The 18,679-nt window shown below is 34.8% G+C and overlaps 1 protein-coding gene, 2 long non-coding RNA genes and 1 other non-coding gene across 5 annotated transcripts; 2 read left to right on the top strand and 2 right to left on the bottom strand.

The window, feature by feature from the left end:
* Positions 1-3,301: 3,301 nt before the first annotated feature.
* On the bottom strand, positions 3,302-6,742 carry LOC148923690 (uncharacterized). The gene has a single exon (XM_089061586.1). The coding sequence runs from the start codon at positions 6,740-6,742 to the stop codon at positions 3,302-3,304; it is 3,441 nt and encodes a 1,146-aa protein (XP_088917712.1).
* LOC148923691 (small nucleolar RNA R71) lies at positions 6,120-6,226 on the top strand. Its single transcript, XR_016133089.1, has one exon. It is a non-coding gene; the product is annotated as a small nucleolar RNA R71 (small nucleolar RNA).
* Positions 6,743-13,299: 6,557 nt separating the features above from the next.
* On the bottom strand, positions 13,300-17,556 carry LOC148923692 (uncharacterized). Of its 2 annotated transcripts, none has more exons than XR_016132804.1 (3): positions 17,358-17,556; positions 13,976-14,036; positions 13,300-13,464 (listed from the first exon to the last, which is right to left on the bottom strand). It is a non-coding gene; the product is annotated as an uncharacterized LOC148923692 (long non-coding RNA). The 2 variants fall into 2 exon arrangements; XR_016132805.1 differs by lacking the exons at positions 13,976-14,036; positions 17,358-17,556 and adding exons at positions 13,607-13,732; positions 13,795-13,939.
* On the top strand, positions 16,604-18,114 carry LOC148923693 (uncharacterized). Its single transcript, XR_016132803.1, has 3 exons — positions 16,604-16,926; positions 17,022-17,135; positions 17,859-18,114. It is a non-coding gene; the product is annotated as an uncharacterized LOC148923693 (long non-coding RNA).
* The last annotated feature ends 565 nt before the right edge of the window (positions 18,115-18,679 follow it).

Below are 18,679 nucleotides of genomic sequence, written 5' to 3' on the forward strand. Positions count from 1 at the left end.
AACTTCTGACTTGTCATCTATTTGTTGTCTGGTTGGTTGTTGGTGAGTGAAGAAATTTCAACTACTTAGAATATTCTAAAAAGAGAAGACCTTCTTGAAATTGAAAATTTAATGTAATTAGTTAGCAATTTCTATCTCCCTTACTTTATCAATTTTATATTAAAACTTAGACTAAAACTTAGAGTAGTAGTAGATTAATAAAAATTATATACATTAGACATTTTAGATATTTTATATTTACAATAAATTTATGATGATGAACTAATTTAGTGTATTACACGTTTACCCTTCTTTGATCATTTAGGAAAAAAATAATCTTTCCATAATCAACATTTACACATTTAGGAAATGATTGACAACATCTCATAATCAATGTGTAATTTCTTCTTCATTCACCATTTCACTTTGTCAAAATTTAAACTCTCCTGCAATGAGAGAAGGATAGAGCACGTGGAGGGTGATTCATATGATTTGTACATTTTTATAATATGTATATTTTTCGTATTAAATTATATTATTGGTTGTTCCATCATAATTTAGGTGATTATATGTGCATGAAATTGAAAAATGTGGTGTTTATTAAATCAAAAGACTTTTAATTAAGATGCTAATTTTAAAAAGCAGTGATTTTTTATTGCATAATCTTCGAATGCCGAGCAACGAATAAATATTTGATTTCATAATATTTTACGATATCTGATTTCACAATATTTGACTATGCAATATTTAATTTTGGAGGATGAAATGACTATAGGGTATTCGGTTTGCAAGATTGTATCCATGGTTAAATTTGTTGTGTGTTTGGTTCATGAGATTCAACCTCACAACTCAATCCTAGATGGATAATCATGGGATAATTAGTCATGGCTAACCCCCTATAACCAAAATAATCTCACAACTCAATCCTAAATTGTATCTTGGCAATGGCGGATCCAGGAAATGAAGCCAGTGGGGTCTGATATTGTTAAAAGTTTAATAATAAAATTTAAATAATTATTTAAAAATATTACTCCTTCCATCCATGAAATATTGTCCAAGTTTGACTCGGCACGAGTTTTAAGAAATGTGAAGAAAAGTGAGTTAAAAAAGTTAGTGGAATGATGATCTCACATTTATATAAAAGATTTATAATAGAACATGAATGTAAAATTTAGTAGAAAATGGAGTCCATTTACCAAAATCAGAATAAAAGCAAAGTTGACAATTTTTCAGGACGAACCAAAATGACAAAAGTGGACAACATTCCAGTATATTTTAAATAGTCATATTATGTGAGGATAGTTAATTTTTCAGAATATCCGTATGTAAAAGTGTAAAACAGCGATCTTAAAATTCTTAGCACCAAACATTTGAATAGTAATAGTTTTAAAATATAAATTAAATATATATATAAGGAAACTTGAAACGAAAATAATAAAAATAGTTATACTTAATAAATCCACAATGAGCCAGTCTATTTAATTAGTTGCCCACTAACATTTTAGGTGGCCCAACTTATTTGCACAAAATAGGCCCAAATTATATCAATCATTTATGTACTATCGTCTCCTTCCTCCTTCCAACGTCAGTTTCTGCAACCCCTCTCTATACCTCTCATCTCTCCTTTTATTTTTAGAAAATAGGCAGAAGGTTTCGGGTGGATTTGAAGCTGCCGTGGGGTCGGAGACGGAGCTGGGCTGGGTCAAAGGTCGAAAATGAAGTATTCCGGCAGCACTCGGTGGACCGCCACCTGGGTCCGCCGCTGTATCTTGGTATTATTTTATCTTGCAAACCGAACACCACCATATGTATATATAATTAATAAAGACTACTACGTGTATATATAACCAAATAAAGCGAATATATATATATATATATATATATATATATATATTAATTTCTTAGTGTTAATATCAAACGAAATACGAAATAATCATAGCCATTTGTATCCAATTATTTTATTATTAAATCATCTTTAAAGTTCAAATTATAAAACGACCGCATGTGTAGATACTTGCATTTATTAATGTTATCAACCAATGGAATAACAATAGTTATCTACATCCAATTAATTTTTATTACTAAATAGTTACTAAATTTTCAAGTTATAGAAATAAAAATGAATACATGCATATATAATTAATTTTCTTAGTGTTATAATCCAATTAAATATGAAATAATTATATCCATTTACATTTAATTATTTATTTATCAATTCATCTATAAAGTTCTAAGTTATAAAAATGATTGGATGCTTATATACTTAATTTCTTAATTTATCATCCAGTGAAATAATAATAGTCACTCACATCCAATTAATTTTTTATTACTAAATAATTATTATAATTCCAAGTTATAAAAATAAATACATGCATATATAATTAATTTCTCAGTGTTATCATCCAAAAAATTAAGAAATTCTCATATTCATTCGCATCCAATTATTTAATTATCAATTCATCATTAAAATTTTAAGTTATAACGATTGCATGTTGATGTGTAATTTTAGGTCTATCAAAACAAAATAATTTTGCACTCAAGTTCAATTAATTAACCCAAATATTACCACTTTACTGCAAGATTACAGCTTCGTGTGTAGAAATTTAAGGTGTCGATCCGCAGGGAAGGTAAGTTTGTCTAACTTCACTAAAAATACAAAACATTTTAAATGTAGGTTCTTGATTGGAGAAAGATTTTTAAACAAAAGAGACAAAGTTTAAATTTCAAATTACACAAGAGAGACGAAAGTTACTCCAAACAATCGTAGACAACAAGAGGATTTATCTTATATATTCGATTCTATATCATAACATTCGGGGCAATTAAGAGCAAACTAAAGTGTAGGCACTAAACATGCTAAACACAAATGATCAAAAGAATAGCTAAACACTTATTCTTAAAACCAAGTTCCACAATTCTAGAAATCTTACGAAAGCGCGAGATTCAAAGAACGATTTAAAAAAATGCTCAACATCCAATATCAATTTGTCATCTAAACGAATCCAATTGATAATCCAAAACTACTTTGATCCATCTTATTTCAAGCTAAAGAGGCATTAAAATAAGATTGCAAAACTATCACTAAAGATGCACCTAAAGAGATAGATTAATTCAAAGAACAAGTAGTAAAAGCGAGTATGAAATAGAAACGAACATAGGATAAATCACAAAATTACATTGTCTAACACATGTTTGGAGCAACACAATATTCTTAGCCTAACATGATCAAACTAAGAACAAAGATAATGGAGATGAAAATCCTTGAAACCATGGAGCTTGAAGATGATGAACTTGACTTTGGAGAATTCTTCCTTTTGCAACTTCACCAACCAAACACGGAGAAATCATCCATGAAGATCTCCATAATATCCTCATTCATGTCGGAGAATATTGCCATCATACAACGTTGAAATGTAGCCGGAGCATTGCACAAACCAAACGGCATCCGGCGGAAGGCATAAGTTCCAATAAGGCAAGTGAATGTCGTCTTTTCTTGATCTTCCGGGGCAATTGCAATCTGATTATACCCCGAATATCCATCCAAGAAACAGTAATGAGAATAACCCGCAATCCTATCAAGCAACTGATCCAAAAATGGCAACGGAAAATGATCTTTTCTTGTCGCCTTATTCAATCTTCTGTAGTCCATACAAACTCTCCATGAGTTCACCAATCGAGTTGCTAAGACTTCATTCTTTTCATTGACTGTCACGGTTATTCCTCCTTTCTTGGGTACACATTGCACCGGGCTAACCCACTCGCTATCGGATATAGTATAGATCATCCCAAATTTCAACAATTTCTTCACTTCTTTTTCCACCACTTCTTGCATAAGTGGGTTCAACCTTCTTTGTCTCTCTCTTACCGGCTTAGCTCCATCTTCCATCAAGATTTTATGCATACATATTGCCGGGCTAATTCCTTTGATATCGGCTATAGACCATCCTAGAGCTTGCTTGTGCAACTTAAGTAGCTCTATTAACTTGGATTCTTCTTCATTATTCAACTCAGCCGATACCACAACCGGTAAAGTTTCATCATCACCAAGGAAGGCATATTTCAAATTTTTTGGGAGGGGCTTCAATTCTAACTTTGGTGGTACTTCAACTGAAGGTCTCACATCTGCCACAAAAGTATCCACCACGCATTCATTTTCCAGATTTGGTTGATCAACTTGATAATCTTCTGTTTCATCAAAATTTACTTTGATTGTCGAACCAAAATCTCTCTCCAAACTCCCTTTCTCATATACACTTCCTTCAATTCTTGATGAGCAACACATCTTGTCAAATATGCATTTATCGAGGACATCAACTCTAAAACACGCATTGGCATCACTAGGGTGCTTCATTGTCTTCTCCACATTAATGGTCACTTGCTCACCATTAATTCTGAATGTGACAGAGTTGTCTTTAGCTCCAAACAACACATCTCCCGTGGCAAGAAATGGTCTACCAAATAGAATTGGTACCTCTTTGTCCTCGGGCATATCCAAGACTATAAAGTCAACAGGGATGATGAATTTGTCAACTTTGACCAAGACATCCTCTACTATTCCACTAGGCTTTACTATCGAGTGATCAGCCAATTGTAGAGCAATGTCTATAGGCTCCATCCTATCCTCTAGTCCAATGGCACGTGCAGTTTTCAATGCCATAAGTGAGATCCCCGATCCTTGATCCAATAAGCATTTTGTGAAGATTGTATTGCCAATCTCACAAGGAATCACACAACTTCCGGGGTCCCTCTTCTTCATTGGCATCATTCCTGAAATCAATTGTGAGCAATTCATGCTCAAAGCCACTATCCCCTCATCTTGTAGTTTCTCCTTGTTTGCCATCATATCCTTGAAAAACTTAGAGAACTTGGGAAAATTAGTGAAGAGGTCCACTAATGACACATCCACATTCACTTTTCGGATTACATTCATCATCCACTCAAAACTTTTCTCTTTTGGGACTCTTTTCTTCCTCTTGGGTGGATATGGTGGAGGAGGAATATGATCTGGAAAGTTAAACTTGCTCTTAGGATCTTGTGCCGGACTTGTCATCATCTTTCTCTTTGATTCCATCTCTACTATCTTCTTTTCTTTCTCTTCTGCTGAAAACTTTCCACTAGAATCAGATTCTACACCATGTTCCTTGCTGCCGGATGCAGCCTGTTCTTGACCATGTTGGGCCCCATGCACCAACTCGGGACTTCCCTTACATGCCTCGTCCGCCCCTGCGTGCGAGGAATGCAAGCCTAACATCTCATCCGCCCCTGCGTGTGAGATGCCGGAAGTACCTTGGCCGTCCATTAATGGTGTCGAACCCAACTCACGACCACTTCTCAATGTAACTACCTTGCAATGTTCATTGCCTTTGGGATTGGGCACAGTATCACTCGGAATAGTTGCAGGAATTCTTGTATGAGATGATGTAGCAAGCTGCCCAATTTGAGTCTCAAGAGTCCTCATAGTAGCCTCGAGTTGTCCAAACTTCTCCACAGTTTTATCTCTGAAATTCTCATTCTCCTTTTGACTTTTAGTCATAAAAGAGAAAATCTGTCCCAATTGATCTTCTTGTGATGACTTCTTCTCAAAACCCGGAGGTTGGGTATTACTTCTCCATTGATTTCCTGCAGTGTTGCTAGAACCAACTTGATTCCAGTTTCCTTGTTGAGATCTCCAAATCTGTTGATTGCTATATTGATTACCTTGGTTGAAACCTTGACGGTTGTTACCAATGTAATTCACGTCCTCCACCGATGGTCCTTGAAGACTTGGACATTGATCAGTATGATGTCCACCTTGGCACAAACCACACTTCAACACAGCCACTGCTTGAGGTTGAGGAGTCAATTGAAAAGATTTGACAGCATTTGTCATTGAAGACATTTGAGTGCTTATATCCGCCAATTGGGCCTCTATTGCTGTCACTCTCTCTGCATCCTTGGTAGCACCAAATGTATCTCCTGCCTTATCAGCCGCTCTTCTTGGATTATGCCAATTCCTCTGATTGTTTGCTAATCTCTGAAATAAGGCTCTCACTTCATCATGTGTCAAATCATCTAAGTTTCCACTTGAACCTGCGGTAACTAATCCCGTGCCTTCATTATTGAGTCCTTTGTAGAACTTCAAAAGATCATGCCCCGGAGCTAGACCATGGCTTGGGCATTTCCTTAGCAAATCTGTAAACCTCTTCCAAGCTTCGGCAAATGACTCATCATACTTTTGCCGGAATGAAGCGATCTCCTCTCTCAACTTCTCGATCTTCATTGGAGAGTTATATTCCAAAAGGAATTTCGATTTCAACTCCTCAAATGTCGCTATGTTGTAGCCCGGTAATGAGTCGTACCATTCTCTTGCTTTCTCTCTCAATGAGAAAGGAAATAATGCTCTCTTAATCCGATGATGCTCTACATTTGGAGGTCTATGAGAGTTCGTCAATTCATAAAAGGCATTCAAATGACTCATCGGATCTTCTTCATCTCGTCCATGGAAAAGATTTCCACCGTTCACCAAACTAATGTAGTGAGGTGGGATGTTAACATTATCATGTGCATAGGCAAACTCTCCCGGGTGATTAATTCCCGATCTGAGGATGTCGCCAAACCTTCCCATGGGTGGTGGAACATTATTGTCGTCTTCAGCCATAGACTCAACTTCTGAATCACTACTACCCTCAACGTCTTGATGTGTACCAATCACAGTGGAATTCTGTCCTCTTCTATGATATATCAATAACCCAAATTGCGGTGTACCCTTAGATCTGGTTTGCATCCACTGATTTTCGTTTTTCTGTTTTTGATTTTATAGAATACCTACACAACAGAAAATAAACCAAACACAACACAAATATACTACTCCTACCGAAAGCGAGACATCTCGACAACTTCGGGGTTAGTCTTATAAAATGTGTGTGCTTTGTATACACTAAACTAAAAATTAGAAAGATATCACTTAATATAAACACTCATTCGTCTTCAAGTCCAGACGTGGTAGATGGCTATCACTCCCAAGAACACGAAGTAAGTACCTACAAAATAAAAAGAAAGATCAAATAAAATAAAACACAAATTAACAAACTAGAAGTTAAACAACCTATTGCCTTCCCCGGCAACGGCGCCAAAACTTGATGTGTAATTTTAGGTCTATCAAAACAAAATAATTTTGCACTCAAGTTCAATTAATTAACCCAAATATTACCACTTTACTGCAAGATTACAGCTTCGTGTGTAGAAATTTAAGGTGTCGATCCGCAGGGAAGGTAAGTTTGTCTAACTTCACTAAAAATACAAAACATTTTAAATGTAGGTTCTTGATTGGAGAAAGATTTTTAAACAAAAGAGACAAAGTTTAAATTTCAAATTACACAAGAGAGACGAAAGTTACTCCAAACAATCGTAGACAACAAGAGGATTTATCTTATATATTCGATTCTATATCATAACATTCGGGGCAATTAAGAGCAAACTAAAGTGTAGGCACTAAACATGCTAAACACGAATGATCAAAAGAATAGCTAAACACTTATTCTTAAAACCAAGTTCCACAATTCTAGAAATCTTACGAAAGCGCGAGATTCAAAGAACGATTTAAAAAAATGCTCAACGTCCAATATCAATTTGTCATCTAAACGAATCCAATTGATAATCCAAAACTACTTTGATCCATCTTATTTCAAGCTAAAGAGGCATTAAAATAAGATTGCAAAACTATCACTAAAGATGCACCTAAAGAGATAGATTAATTCAAAGAACAAGTAGTAAAAGCGAGTATGAAATAGAAACGAACATAGGATAAATCACAAAATTACATTGTCTAACACATGTTTGGAGCAACACAATATTCTTAGCCTAACATGATCAAACTAAGAACAAAGATAATGGAGATGAAAATCCTTGAAACCATGGAGCTTGAAGATGATGAACTTGACTTTGGAGAATTCTTCCTTTTGCAACTTCACCAACCAAACACGTATCAATTCCCACTCCAAATTCTCCCAATTCCCGTTTTCTCACTCCGATTCGTCTTCCTCCTTTCTCTCTCTTCGTCTACTTTTTTTATTCCCAGCCAACCGCCCAAGAAACTGCAGAGATGCAGTTAGAATTGCTCTACCCGGTCGGGTATATTTCGAAACTACAAATTCACCCGGCCGGGTGACATAAAATCACCCCTCTCTGGACTCTTCACGCCTTTCGAATCTTACCCGGCCGGGTATATTTCAAAGCTGAAAATTCACCCGGGCGGGTGACATAAAATCAGCCCTCTCTGGACTCTTCACGCCTTGAAGAAGCTGCCCGGGCGGGTGTATTTGTTGGTATGAAACTCACCCGGGCGGGTGGAGCTTTGTTGCGCGAAGCACTTCCGCGGGTCGCCGGGTTCGTAGGGGCACCCAATCGGCGGAGAGCCGGCTCAGTTTGTGGTTGAGTCGTGAGGTTCATTTCTGGAGAGGTGACTCAGCAGCTGCTGTTTGTTGTGTTAAAACACAGTGCACACCAATTGTTCGATGAAATGCCTCAACGAAAATTCTTCACTTGTCTTTTGCACAGCACACCAAATGTTCGATGGAATGTTTGAGTGAGCTCTAATAAGCTTTTTACAACCTAAAAATCGATGAAAACAATAATTTGATGAGTCATAATTACATAAAAATGTAAAGCACTAAGTGGAATAATATAGAAAATATGCTTCGCATCACATGTGTGTATACTTAATTTCTTAATGTTATCATCCAATGGTAAAAAAAAAATAATAGTCATTCACATCTAATTAATTTGTTATTACTAAATATTATTATAATTCCAAGTTACAAAAATAACTACATGCTTATATAATTTATTTTTTGGTGTTATCATCCAATAAAATATGAAATAATCATATGCATTCACATCCAATTATATATTAATTCATCTTTCAAATTCTAAATTATAGAGATGACTACATGTGTATATACTTAATTTTTTAATGTTATTATACAGTGAAATAATAATAGTCATCCACATCCAATTAATATTTTAGTTCCAAATAATTATCGTAATTCCAAGTTACAAAAATGTTACATGCATATATAATTGATTTCATAGTGTTATCATCCAGCGAAATTGGAAATAATAATATACATTTGTATCTAAGTATTTTATTACTATAATTCATCTTTAAAATTCTAAATTATAAAAACGACTGCATGAGCATATACTTTTTCTAAATGTTATCATCCAACGGAATATTATATATTAGTAATTTAGTAGTCATTCACATCCATTATATTTTATTACTAAATAATTTTTACAATTATTCTAAGTTTTAAAAATAATTGTATGTGTATATACTTAATTTCTAAACATTATTATTCAATGGAATAATAATAGTCATTTACATCCAATTTTGTTTTATTACTAAGTCATTGTTAAAGTTCTAAGTTATTAAAATCACTACCTACATATGTAATTTTTTTTGGAAATTGGTCCTAAACATATGGTCAATTTACATTTTTAGTCCTAAACTTTATCTTTTGGATTTTTTGGTGCTGTACATATGGAAATTTGATCATTTTGGTCCTCCGTCAATAGTTCCGTTAATTTTTTAACGGTCAACACGTTTTGCCCAATTTTGACCAGATTAGAATCTTAATTATGATTTTGAAGTCACTAATTATTCCCTAATTATTTTAACAAATACTATATCCATTAAAAATCAGAAATAAATAAATAAATAAATAAAAAATAAAATGAAATACAATGCTCACTTCTCTCCTCCGCCAACAGCTGCTGCAGCGCTTCTGCTTGCCGCTGCTCCGGTTTCCATCACCATTTCCCCGCCCACATTCTCTCCGCCTCTCCGATTTCTAGTTCAATTAATCGTAATTATCATTAATTTGTCCCTAATTTCGATCAATTTTGAGTTAACACTTCGCCTCTCCGATTTCCACTTCAGTTCCCCGACATTCTCACCAATTCGACCTAATTCGAATCAATTTCAAGTTAGCTCTCCGCCTCCGCGGTGATGGAGCAGAAGCAAGGGTTTTTTCTGAAGGAGGAAATGGTGTGGGGGCTGTCGAAGTCGCGGTTGAGGAGGGGCGGAGCCAGTCACCGTCGCGGAGGAGGGGAAGCGGCGTGGCGTGGCCGGAAATGTGCGTTTCGCGATCGAGCAGTGTGAGGCCTGGCGCGGAAGCTCTGTCGCTGCTGAGGGAGGGTCCGGATCCGGATGAGTCGGATTCGGTGACCTCGGGGCTGAAAGCTGGGCGAATTGGCTCTGCAGAGCTCCAGCTCCACCTCAGTCGCAATTTCCCGGTGCCTCTTGTCAACCCTAGCCTCCGCCAGGTACAGAAACGCACGCGTCACCACCAGTGTCGACAGTAGCAGTCACACCGACGCAAACAGCCTCCCCGTTATCGTCTTGAACGCCTTGTCGTCGTACACCGTCGTCACCGACGTCACCGACAGGTAAACGGAATCCACCCAATTGAGGCGCTCCACCAGGTGGAGGAACAGGATCCCGGTCGAAGGTCAGCTCTAGGACTAGGTTTCGCCGTCGGTCGCCGATCAGAGGAAGATCCGTCAAATTGAGTGAAATGTTGAGAGAGAGAGACGTATTTCATTTTATTATTTATTTATTTATTTCTGATTTTTAATGGATATAGTATTTGTTAAAATAATTAGGGAATAATTAGTGACTTCAAAATCATAATTAAGATTCTAATCTGGTCAAAATTGGGCAAAACATGTTGACCGTTAAAAAATTAACAGAACTATTGACGGAGGACCAAAATGATCAAATTTCCATATGTGCAGGACCAAAAAATCCAAAAGTTAAAGTTTATGACCAAAAAGGTAAAATGACCATATGTTTAGGACCAATTTTGGCCTTTAACTCTAATAATAATAATAAAAAAAATTTAAAAGTTCTAAGTAATCTTGTATTTTTTAATCTTATGGTACTTGCCAAAATAATGGAACGGTTTTGGATTGTTTATGATATCATTTGTATTTGCATTTATTAGCCATAATATATATGTAATTTGAGAATGATTTAACTTTACAATATGAAAAAAGGATAATCTAGTAAAGAAATAATAGTTTGATAAGAAAACCGGTTTAAAATGCCAAGAGCATTTTATATATACAATGTTTGTTAATTAATCTTTATTTTAAAATTTGTAAATTTAATCTCGGATACAGTCTTGCAAACCGAACACCCCCGTAAGTTCTTATTTTTTAAAAACCAGGAGAGTACAAAATAATAAATATTTAGGCGTGATTTGGTAATATTAGGCATGATTTTATGATATTTATTTCCTAAATCTTAATTAAAATCTCCTACATCTTTTCCATATAATAGACTTGATTTAGGAGTAATATTTGTTTTCTTAATCTTAATCTAATCTTAAATAAAATAATGTACTACCTCCGTCCCAACTAATGTGAGTCATATTCATTTTTGAGGTGTCCCAACTAAGTCGAGTGATTTTATTTTGTTGACAAAAGAATAAAACATTCAATCACTTTTAATTTATTTCATCATCTACTTTACTCTCTTTTTACATTTTCTTCTTTATTTTTCTATCTTTACTTTCTTGCTCAAAAATTTTGACTCAATTTAGTTTTCATATAATATCTCAAATTCAACCTACAATCTTAATCAAATCACGGTATTATAGTTTTATAGAAAATCTCCTACGTCTTTTCCATATACTCCATTATTTTGTTTTATTAAATATTTCCTACAATTTTGTTAAATCTCTTAAATAATTTTTATATAACTATTAAATCTATTCTACAAACTGATATTCATATTCCAATTAAAAATCCAAAGTCTCTATATCCAAATCTTCTAAATCATTTATTTAAGATTCGATTATGATTTAAGAAACAAATATTCATGCCTAATATTTTGTCTGAGTTTTTGCACATTTTTGGAAGAGAAGAACCCTGATTCTTAATTTTCTTAATTTCTGTTGTTCATGGAGGTTGATTACTTCACAAATCTGCCATCAGAAATCTCCACCGAAATACTGTCACGCCTCTCTATCCGAAGCCTTAATCAGCAAATCCGTATGCAAATCATGGCGTGATCTGATCGATTTTGACAAATCCAAAATCAAAACCCCACCCGTCCTCGCACCCGGACCCAGAATCCCCCTGCTACGGTCGTCCTCCGCCAGGTCTCCGCCCCAGATTGCTTGAGGAGCATGGCAGCCTGCAATCCAGACCGACGCCGTTCTCTGTAACTGGAAATTGAGAAAATGGAGAAGACGACTATTTGGGCTTTTACTTTGTTACTGGGCCTTTTGTTATTATAAACAAAATAAAATAATGAAATTAATTGGTATTTTGACCGATTTGATAGTATGACAAATTAATGTTGTAAAAAAGCTAGTTAAAAAATATACTAATGAAATTAATTTGTAAAATTATTTTCTTACATTCCTAATAACAAATTATTGTTATTGCTAACTTTTATGTATCAATATTTTCTTAAAAATTAAGGGATATTCTCAAAAAATTAAGGAATAATTCAATTTCAACTACAACTAATTTAAATAGTAGTAGTACATTTCAATTCCGAATTCAAGTGAATTGACACTTTGATTTTCTCAATTGTAACAACTTTTGTCATAAAAAGTATTTTTCTCAACTAAACTTATTAATACTATAGATTTGCAAAATAGAATGAGGGACAAACGGACGAATGATATCTTAATTGTATACATTGAAAGATAAATTTCAAACAAAAAATGAAAATGTGACCTCTTCAGTGGCACATGTCGACTCGTCCAAAACTATTATCATCAAGTGTCCGTAAAAATTGTGCGTATATTACATGTAAAATTTAATACTACATCCATTCCCTCATAGTTGAGGCGAAACTTTTCGGCATAGTGTTTAAAAAATGGATATTTAGTGTGTTAACTGTTAAGTAAATATATAAAAAAATAAGAGAGAGTGAGATAAGAGTGAGAAAAAGTGTTTATTATTTCTATATATGCAAATTACTCAACTATGAGAAAAATTTCAAAATAGAAAATGAGTCAACTACGACGGAACGGAGGAAGTATTTTGTATTATATATTTTTTTAATTTCAGCCCCGGCTTGTATAAATTTTTGGTTCTGCCACTGCGTCCTCGTTCGACTGACGTCGAGGATCTGGTGGAGGTCAACTCGGTGCACGATTTATGTCACGACCGCACTTCGCTAGGGATGGCAAAGCCGGGAACCCGTGACTAGGGGTGGGAGATAAGAAGAGGGGAACAGAAAGGGGGTAAACAATATCTGAATATCCACTTGGAAATAAAGGGAAACAACTTCAAATTATCTTTTAATCAGAAGAACTCGAATGGAGATCTTACTCTTCAATAAATATTTATCAGAGTATAGAAGAACAATACGCAGCGGAATGAACACGGTCACATGTATGGAGACATGCACCTCTGAGAGCCCCTACTTAAAATATAAAGAAAATCATAAACTCTGCTAAGCATTCCCCACCGTCACTGCTCAACCTGCACATTTAGAAATATATGCAGGGCTGAGTATAAAAATACTCAGTGAACACATTGCCGAAATATACATACATAAAATGAAAATGTTATCATGCCATCACAGTAACACTCGAGAGTTTTCTCTTAAAAGGTCCGAGCTTACTAAAATCTTTGTTCGACTGCGCAGTCTAAGTTCTTTCATACTTTGCCATATCTGAACACCAAGTGCCGTGGAGATGGTGCTCTCCCACGGTCACCTACATCTTTCTCCAGCCGGGGAGGTGGCCACCTCCCAACAGCCTCCACTATATCATCTTTGTGCCGTGGAAGGTGGCCACCTTCCATGGTCACCTGTGTACACTAATCCGAGTAGGGACACCACCCTCACTCGGACCCGAATTCGATTCTTACATTCCAACCAAACAGATAGGCATAAAACAAATCATTTATGGCAAGACAACATCATTTGCACAAATAACAAACATAAGTTTATATTTTCATCCACATTAGTATGTAGGATAGAAAAGTTCACCTCGTTCGTTTAATTTCCTTAACTTGAATTTCTCGCTCCGACCTTAACTTGCGGAGATAACCTTTTTGGAAATATTACAATATAAATACTAATCAAACTTTCAAGAAATTCTTAAACTTTAATAGAAATGCATGCCTCCTAATTAATCCATTTCATTCTTCGCTTTTATCTTTTTAAAACTTCTAAAACTCATATGATATTTGATCCTTCTTCTTCTATTAGTCTCGAATCCCATGATTAACTTTAGGGCTGGCAACTTTTGACACGACACGATAATCCGACACGAATTCGCACGAAATTATTGGGTTTGGATCAAGTCTTATTGGATGCGGGTCATTATTGGGTCGACCCACTAAGAACACGAAAAAATCGGGTCGGATGCGGGTTGGATGCGGGTCGGGTCGGGTAACCCGTTAAAAATTATTATTATTATTTTTATTTTGAGTAAAGATAAATTTGCAAAAATTGTATACACAAAATGCCCTTCAAATTTTAAAAAGGATAATATTAATTTATTTTGATTAGATAGCATCATTAATTACATATTTTTGTGACTAATTTGACCTTATTTATAATTTTTCATTTTTCATTTGTATTGTTGTACAATATGTACCAAGACCCTTATTAAAAGATAAAATTTTAGAGAGAATAACCATCCATAGTATTTTAATGGAATAATAATGGAATAATTTTTTATTCATTTTATTTAAACGATCACAACGATATAAAGATAAATAAATTGCTTTTTTTTTTACAAAGTATAAATTAGAAAAACACTCTTTTGTTGGGAAATTCTCTCATATTATTTTTGAAACCATTGATAATATTATACATATTATACATATTATACATATTGGTTGATTATTCTATCTAAAATTATTAACATTATAATATGAGTCATTCAATGATGAGACATATTATACATATTATACATATTGGTTGATTATTCTATCTAAAATTATTAACATTATAATATGGGTCATTCAATGATGAGACATTGTTGGACTCAACACATATAATAGTAATACAACATTCAAATGTATAGCACTTGCTCCAAAAATTGATAAGATCATGAAAAATTATTAGTATTACTATATGATAAATCACAATATTTTCAATATTTCATTTACTGTATTATTTTAATATTATTTTTATAATTATTTTCATAGTGCGTAATAATATCATAATAGAGATGGTATGATGATAACATGTGGAACCCAACATGTAAGTTGTAACATATCCTTTAATTATATGACTGCTATATAAATTGATATATTTAAATATTATGATAAACCACAATAAATTTTAGACTCATATTATAAAATTAATTTATGATTAATAATCTGTTATATATTATAGTGCATCAAATGATACATAAGAGCTAGTTCGACGATAGAAGGTTGTTGCTATCAACGTCTAGGCGTGTGACACTTCAAGTATAATAGTTAATATATTCAAAATATATAATTATGTCTTCATTCATGTAGTTTTGGATAATAATATTAAATGACCATGTAATGACCCTACTTTGCATATTTCTTCATGTGTTATAATATATAGAAAATATTTGAAATTACAGGCTTCAAATTATATTTCAAATTACAAAAATTAAAGTAGTCGAAAGAAATGAAATAATACAATGTACGTGAGAGATCCAAGTGAAAAATAAAACTAAATCAATTAGTGTTTAGAATAAAAGGATAATTTGAATAAATTTATGAAAAATAAGTTTATACTTATAGATACAAAACGTTAATTCAGATATTATGTACTAGCAAAACTAATCAACAAATAATTTTATAATATAATTTATTTTACTATTATATTCTTTTTATTTTGATTCAATAAATTTAATTTAATTTTTAGTATTTTCACTCTTTTTTGTTTTGTTCTTTTTACTTCTTTAGTTCTTTTATCTTGTTTCAAATTTTTTTGTTGGGTTTTGGAACAAAAGTTATGTATTTTATTGGGTTGTTTTGGATTTTGTTGGAGTTTTGTTGTTTAAAATGGAACATCTTCATGCTATATGGCTTTTTAAAGTCTTGATCATTTTTTGAAGCAATATGTAATCGTGTTGTTATCGTGCTTAGGTTGTTGTCGTGTTGTTATCGTGTCGGGTCAACCCAAAGTGGTTCGTGTTGGTATCGTGTTCAGGTCGATATCGTGTTCTTATCGTGTCCAGGTCGATATCGTGTTCTTATCGTGTCGGGTCAACCCAAAGTGGTTCGTGTCGTTATCGTGTTCGGGTCGTGTCCAGGTCGTGTCCGGGTTTGAAGGTGGCGGGTTGGGTTCGTGTTCGGGTTTGGGATTTCCTTAACAGGTTGGGTTCGGGTTTGGCCTTATTGGGTTGGGTCGTTATCGGGTTGACCCGATAACGACCCAATCCGCACGATTTGCCAGCCCTAATTAACTTGCTCATGTTAGATTACCGAAGTTTAATATTCAATTTCTTCCAAATAAATTCAAATTCCGAAACTGGACCAAGACACCCTAATATTTCCAGTCCAAAGATAAGTAAATTTCGGAATCGGGCATCCATTCATTTATTTACTGCAGCCCCAATTATGAAAGAGTTGGGTTCAATTTATTTACTCCAATGCTTAGCCCAAATAATAAAATGCAGTCCAACAACAATTAATTAAAATAACCCATATACTCCCCCTTCATCTCCCTCACCATTCAATCCCTAACCCAAACTACGATGAGAGAGAGACTCCTTTCCCACTCCACTTGCTGCCGCCGCCGCACCCTCCAGTGCCGCCGTACCGCCGCCGCCTCCGGCGGTCTCTCTCTCTCTCTCTTCTCTGTCTCCCTCTCTTCTCTCTCCGATCTACCGCCGCCGCCACTGTGCATGCACAAGCTTCGGCCTCCTCCGTACCTCGCGCTGCCGGAGCAGCTCCCCGAAGCCACCACAGTTACCGCCTCCTCGCCGAACTCCCAACTCCCAAAAGGTAAGGATTTATTTATAATTCTTCCCTGCTTTGTTTTTATTTTCTAAAAATTTTAAAGCTTTGATTTAAAAGTTTTTGCTGTATTAAACTTGTAGATTACTAATTGCTATGTAGCAGTGGCGGATTGGGGCGTGGGGCTGTCGTTGTCGGCGACGGGGTGCCGAATTTCGGCTACCGGATGTCCCGGGCAGATTCACATCCTAAGCTAAGTATTCCCATTACTCTGGTTATTTTGGTGGTAGGATCCTAGCTTTCGTTTATATATTTAAATTTGGTGAACTTGGGTATTGTCTTGTTATGATGAAGTTTCTGTTATTGATCATTTCTACTTCTTTACTTAGTATTATTGGTGTCACTTAGGCAGATTCTATATTAAAGATGTATGCATGATTGTTGTGTATTAAAGTTTGAAAGAAGACAATGGAGTTTACCTCTTTGATGTGGGACAAAGTGTTGTTGGATTGGGGACTTGATCCTACAATTATCTGCATGTCTCCCTCCTCTAACTCCTTTATTCTATATGGGTGTGAAGAGAATGTTTGACAGTGATGGCTGCTTGAAAAAGCAAAGAGTTGGGGTTTATATACTTGCCCATCTAAGCAAGTGGGGGAAAGTTGAACTTGGGGAGGTTTAACTTGGGTAAAGTTTATCTTCATTATTATATTTGTATGTTGCTATCCATCTGGGGAGGTGTAACTTGGAGGGGAAGTATGTCAAGATATTTTGGATCCTATGGCCAAAATGTATTTTAAGAATGGAGGGGGCTTATGAGCCGTTGATTTCTCTACATTAGTATTGAATGCCCACTTGTATAGAAAGATATGAATCTTCTTCTTTACTGCAAATGCATCTTACTATATCTTTATTAGTGACTTAATGTTTTAATTAATAGCTAATTGTATCTTACTTCCTCTAATTATCTTTTTATGTAGGAGAACTCATTTGAAGAACATGGGACCTATTAGGAGAGCATCGGCGATTCCCATGATGTATTGTACTTCCTTGGAGTGTGAGCACGGACGTTGAACGGGCTGCCCGAGATGTGCACGTCTTACTCTAATTGTAATAGACTGGGAATTTGATAAATTTGTATAATAGTGCTCTAGCATACTTCGGAGATGTGTCGGACATTATAAACTTTTATTTGGTGTTACTCTTTTAGATGTACTTGAAATGTTTGTTTGAGAACGAAGGAACTATTATTTATAATTCTAAGATTGATCGATTATTCTAAACGTAAAGGGCAGGTTTCGCATTCTACTATAACCACTTTTTATTTATCTTTCCGCTAATAATAATAATAGTAATAATAATAATAAGGTACGAAAGTTTGGGGTGTTACAATTTATGAAATTGAAAGAGTCAATTTGGAGAGCCATGATCTTCACAGCCATCCGCCCACAGATTTCGAGATTGGAGGACTATTAGCAGGCCACTAACTGCAAATGGATTGCTTCTTATTTACTCCAGATTAAGGAATCCTTTTTACATATGCAATCCGATCACTTGTGAGTATATCGAGCTCTGCTACCCTGTGAGAGCGGATCATGAGATATTACAAATTTAGAAACACTCTATTTGCATAACCGAAGGAGATTGGAAATCTTACATTCTTGACTTATAATAACTGCTTGATACATATATATGATTTGATCACTTACTTTGATTTCAGAACAAACACGTTGAACTAATCATTTTCTACCATCCAAATTGAAGGACAGAGGGAGAGTACAAATTTTAAATCAATATCAAA

Source organism: Salvia hispanica, chromosome 6 (assembly GCF_029641045.1).
Source record: "Salvia hispanica isolate PSC_SH4W2 chromosome 6, Shi_PSC_v1, whole genome shotgun sequence".
NCBI classification, from domain to species: Eukaryota; Viridiplantae; Streptophyta; class Magnoliopsida; order Lamiales; family Lamiaceae; genus Salvia; species Salvia hispanica.

Coding starts and splice junctions, on each gene's coding strand:
- LOC148923690 (XM_089061586.1), bottom strand. CDS start 6,742: ATGCAAACCAGATCTAAGGGTACACCGCAATTTGGGTTATTGATATAT.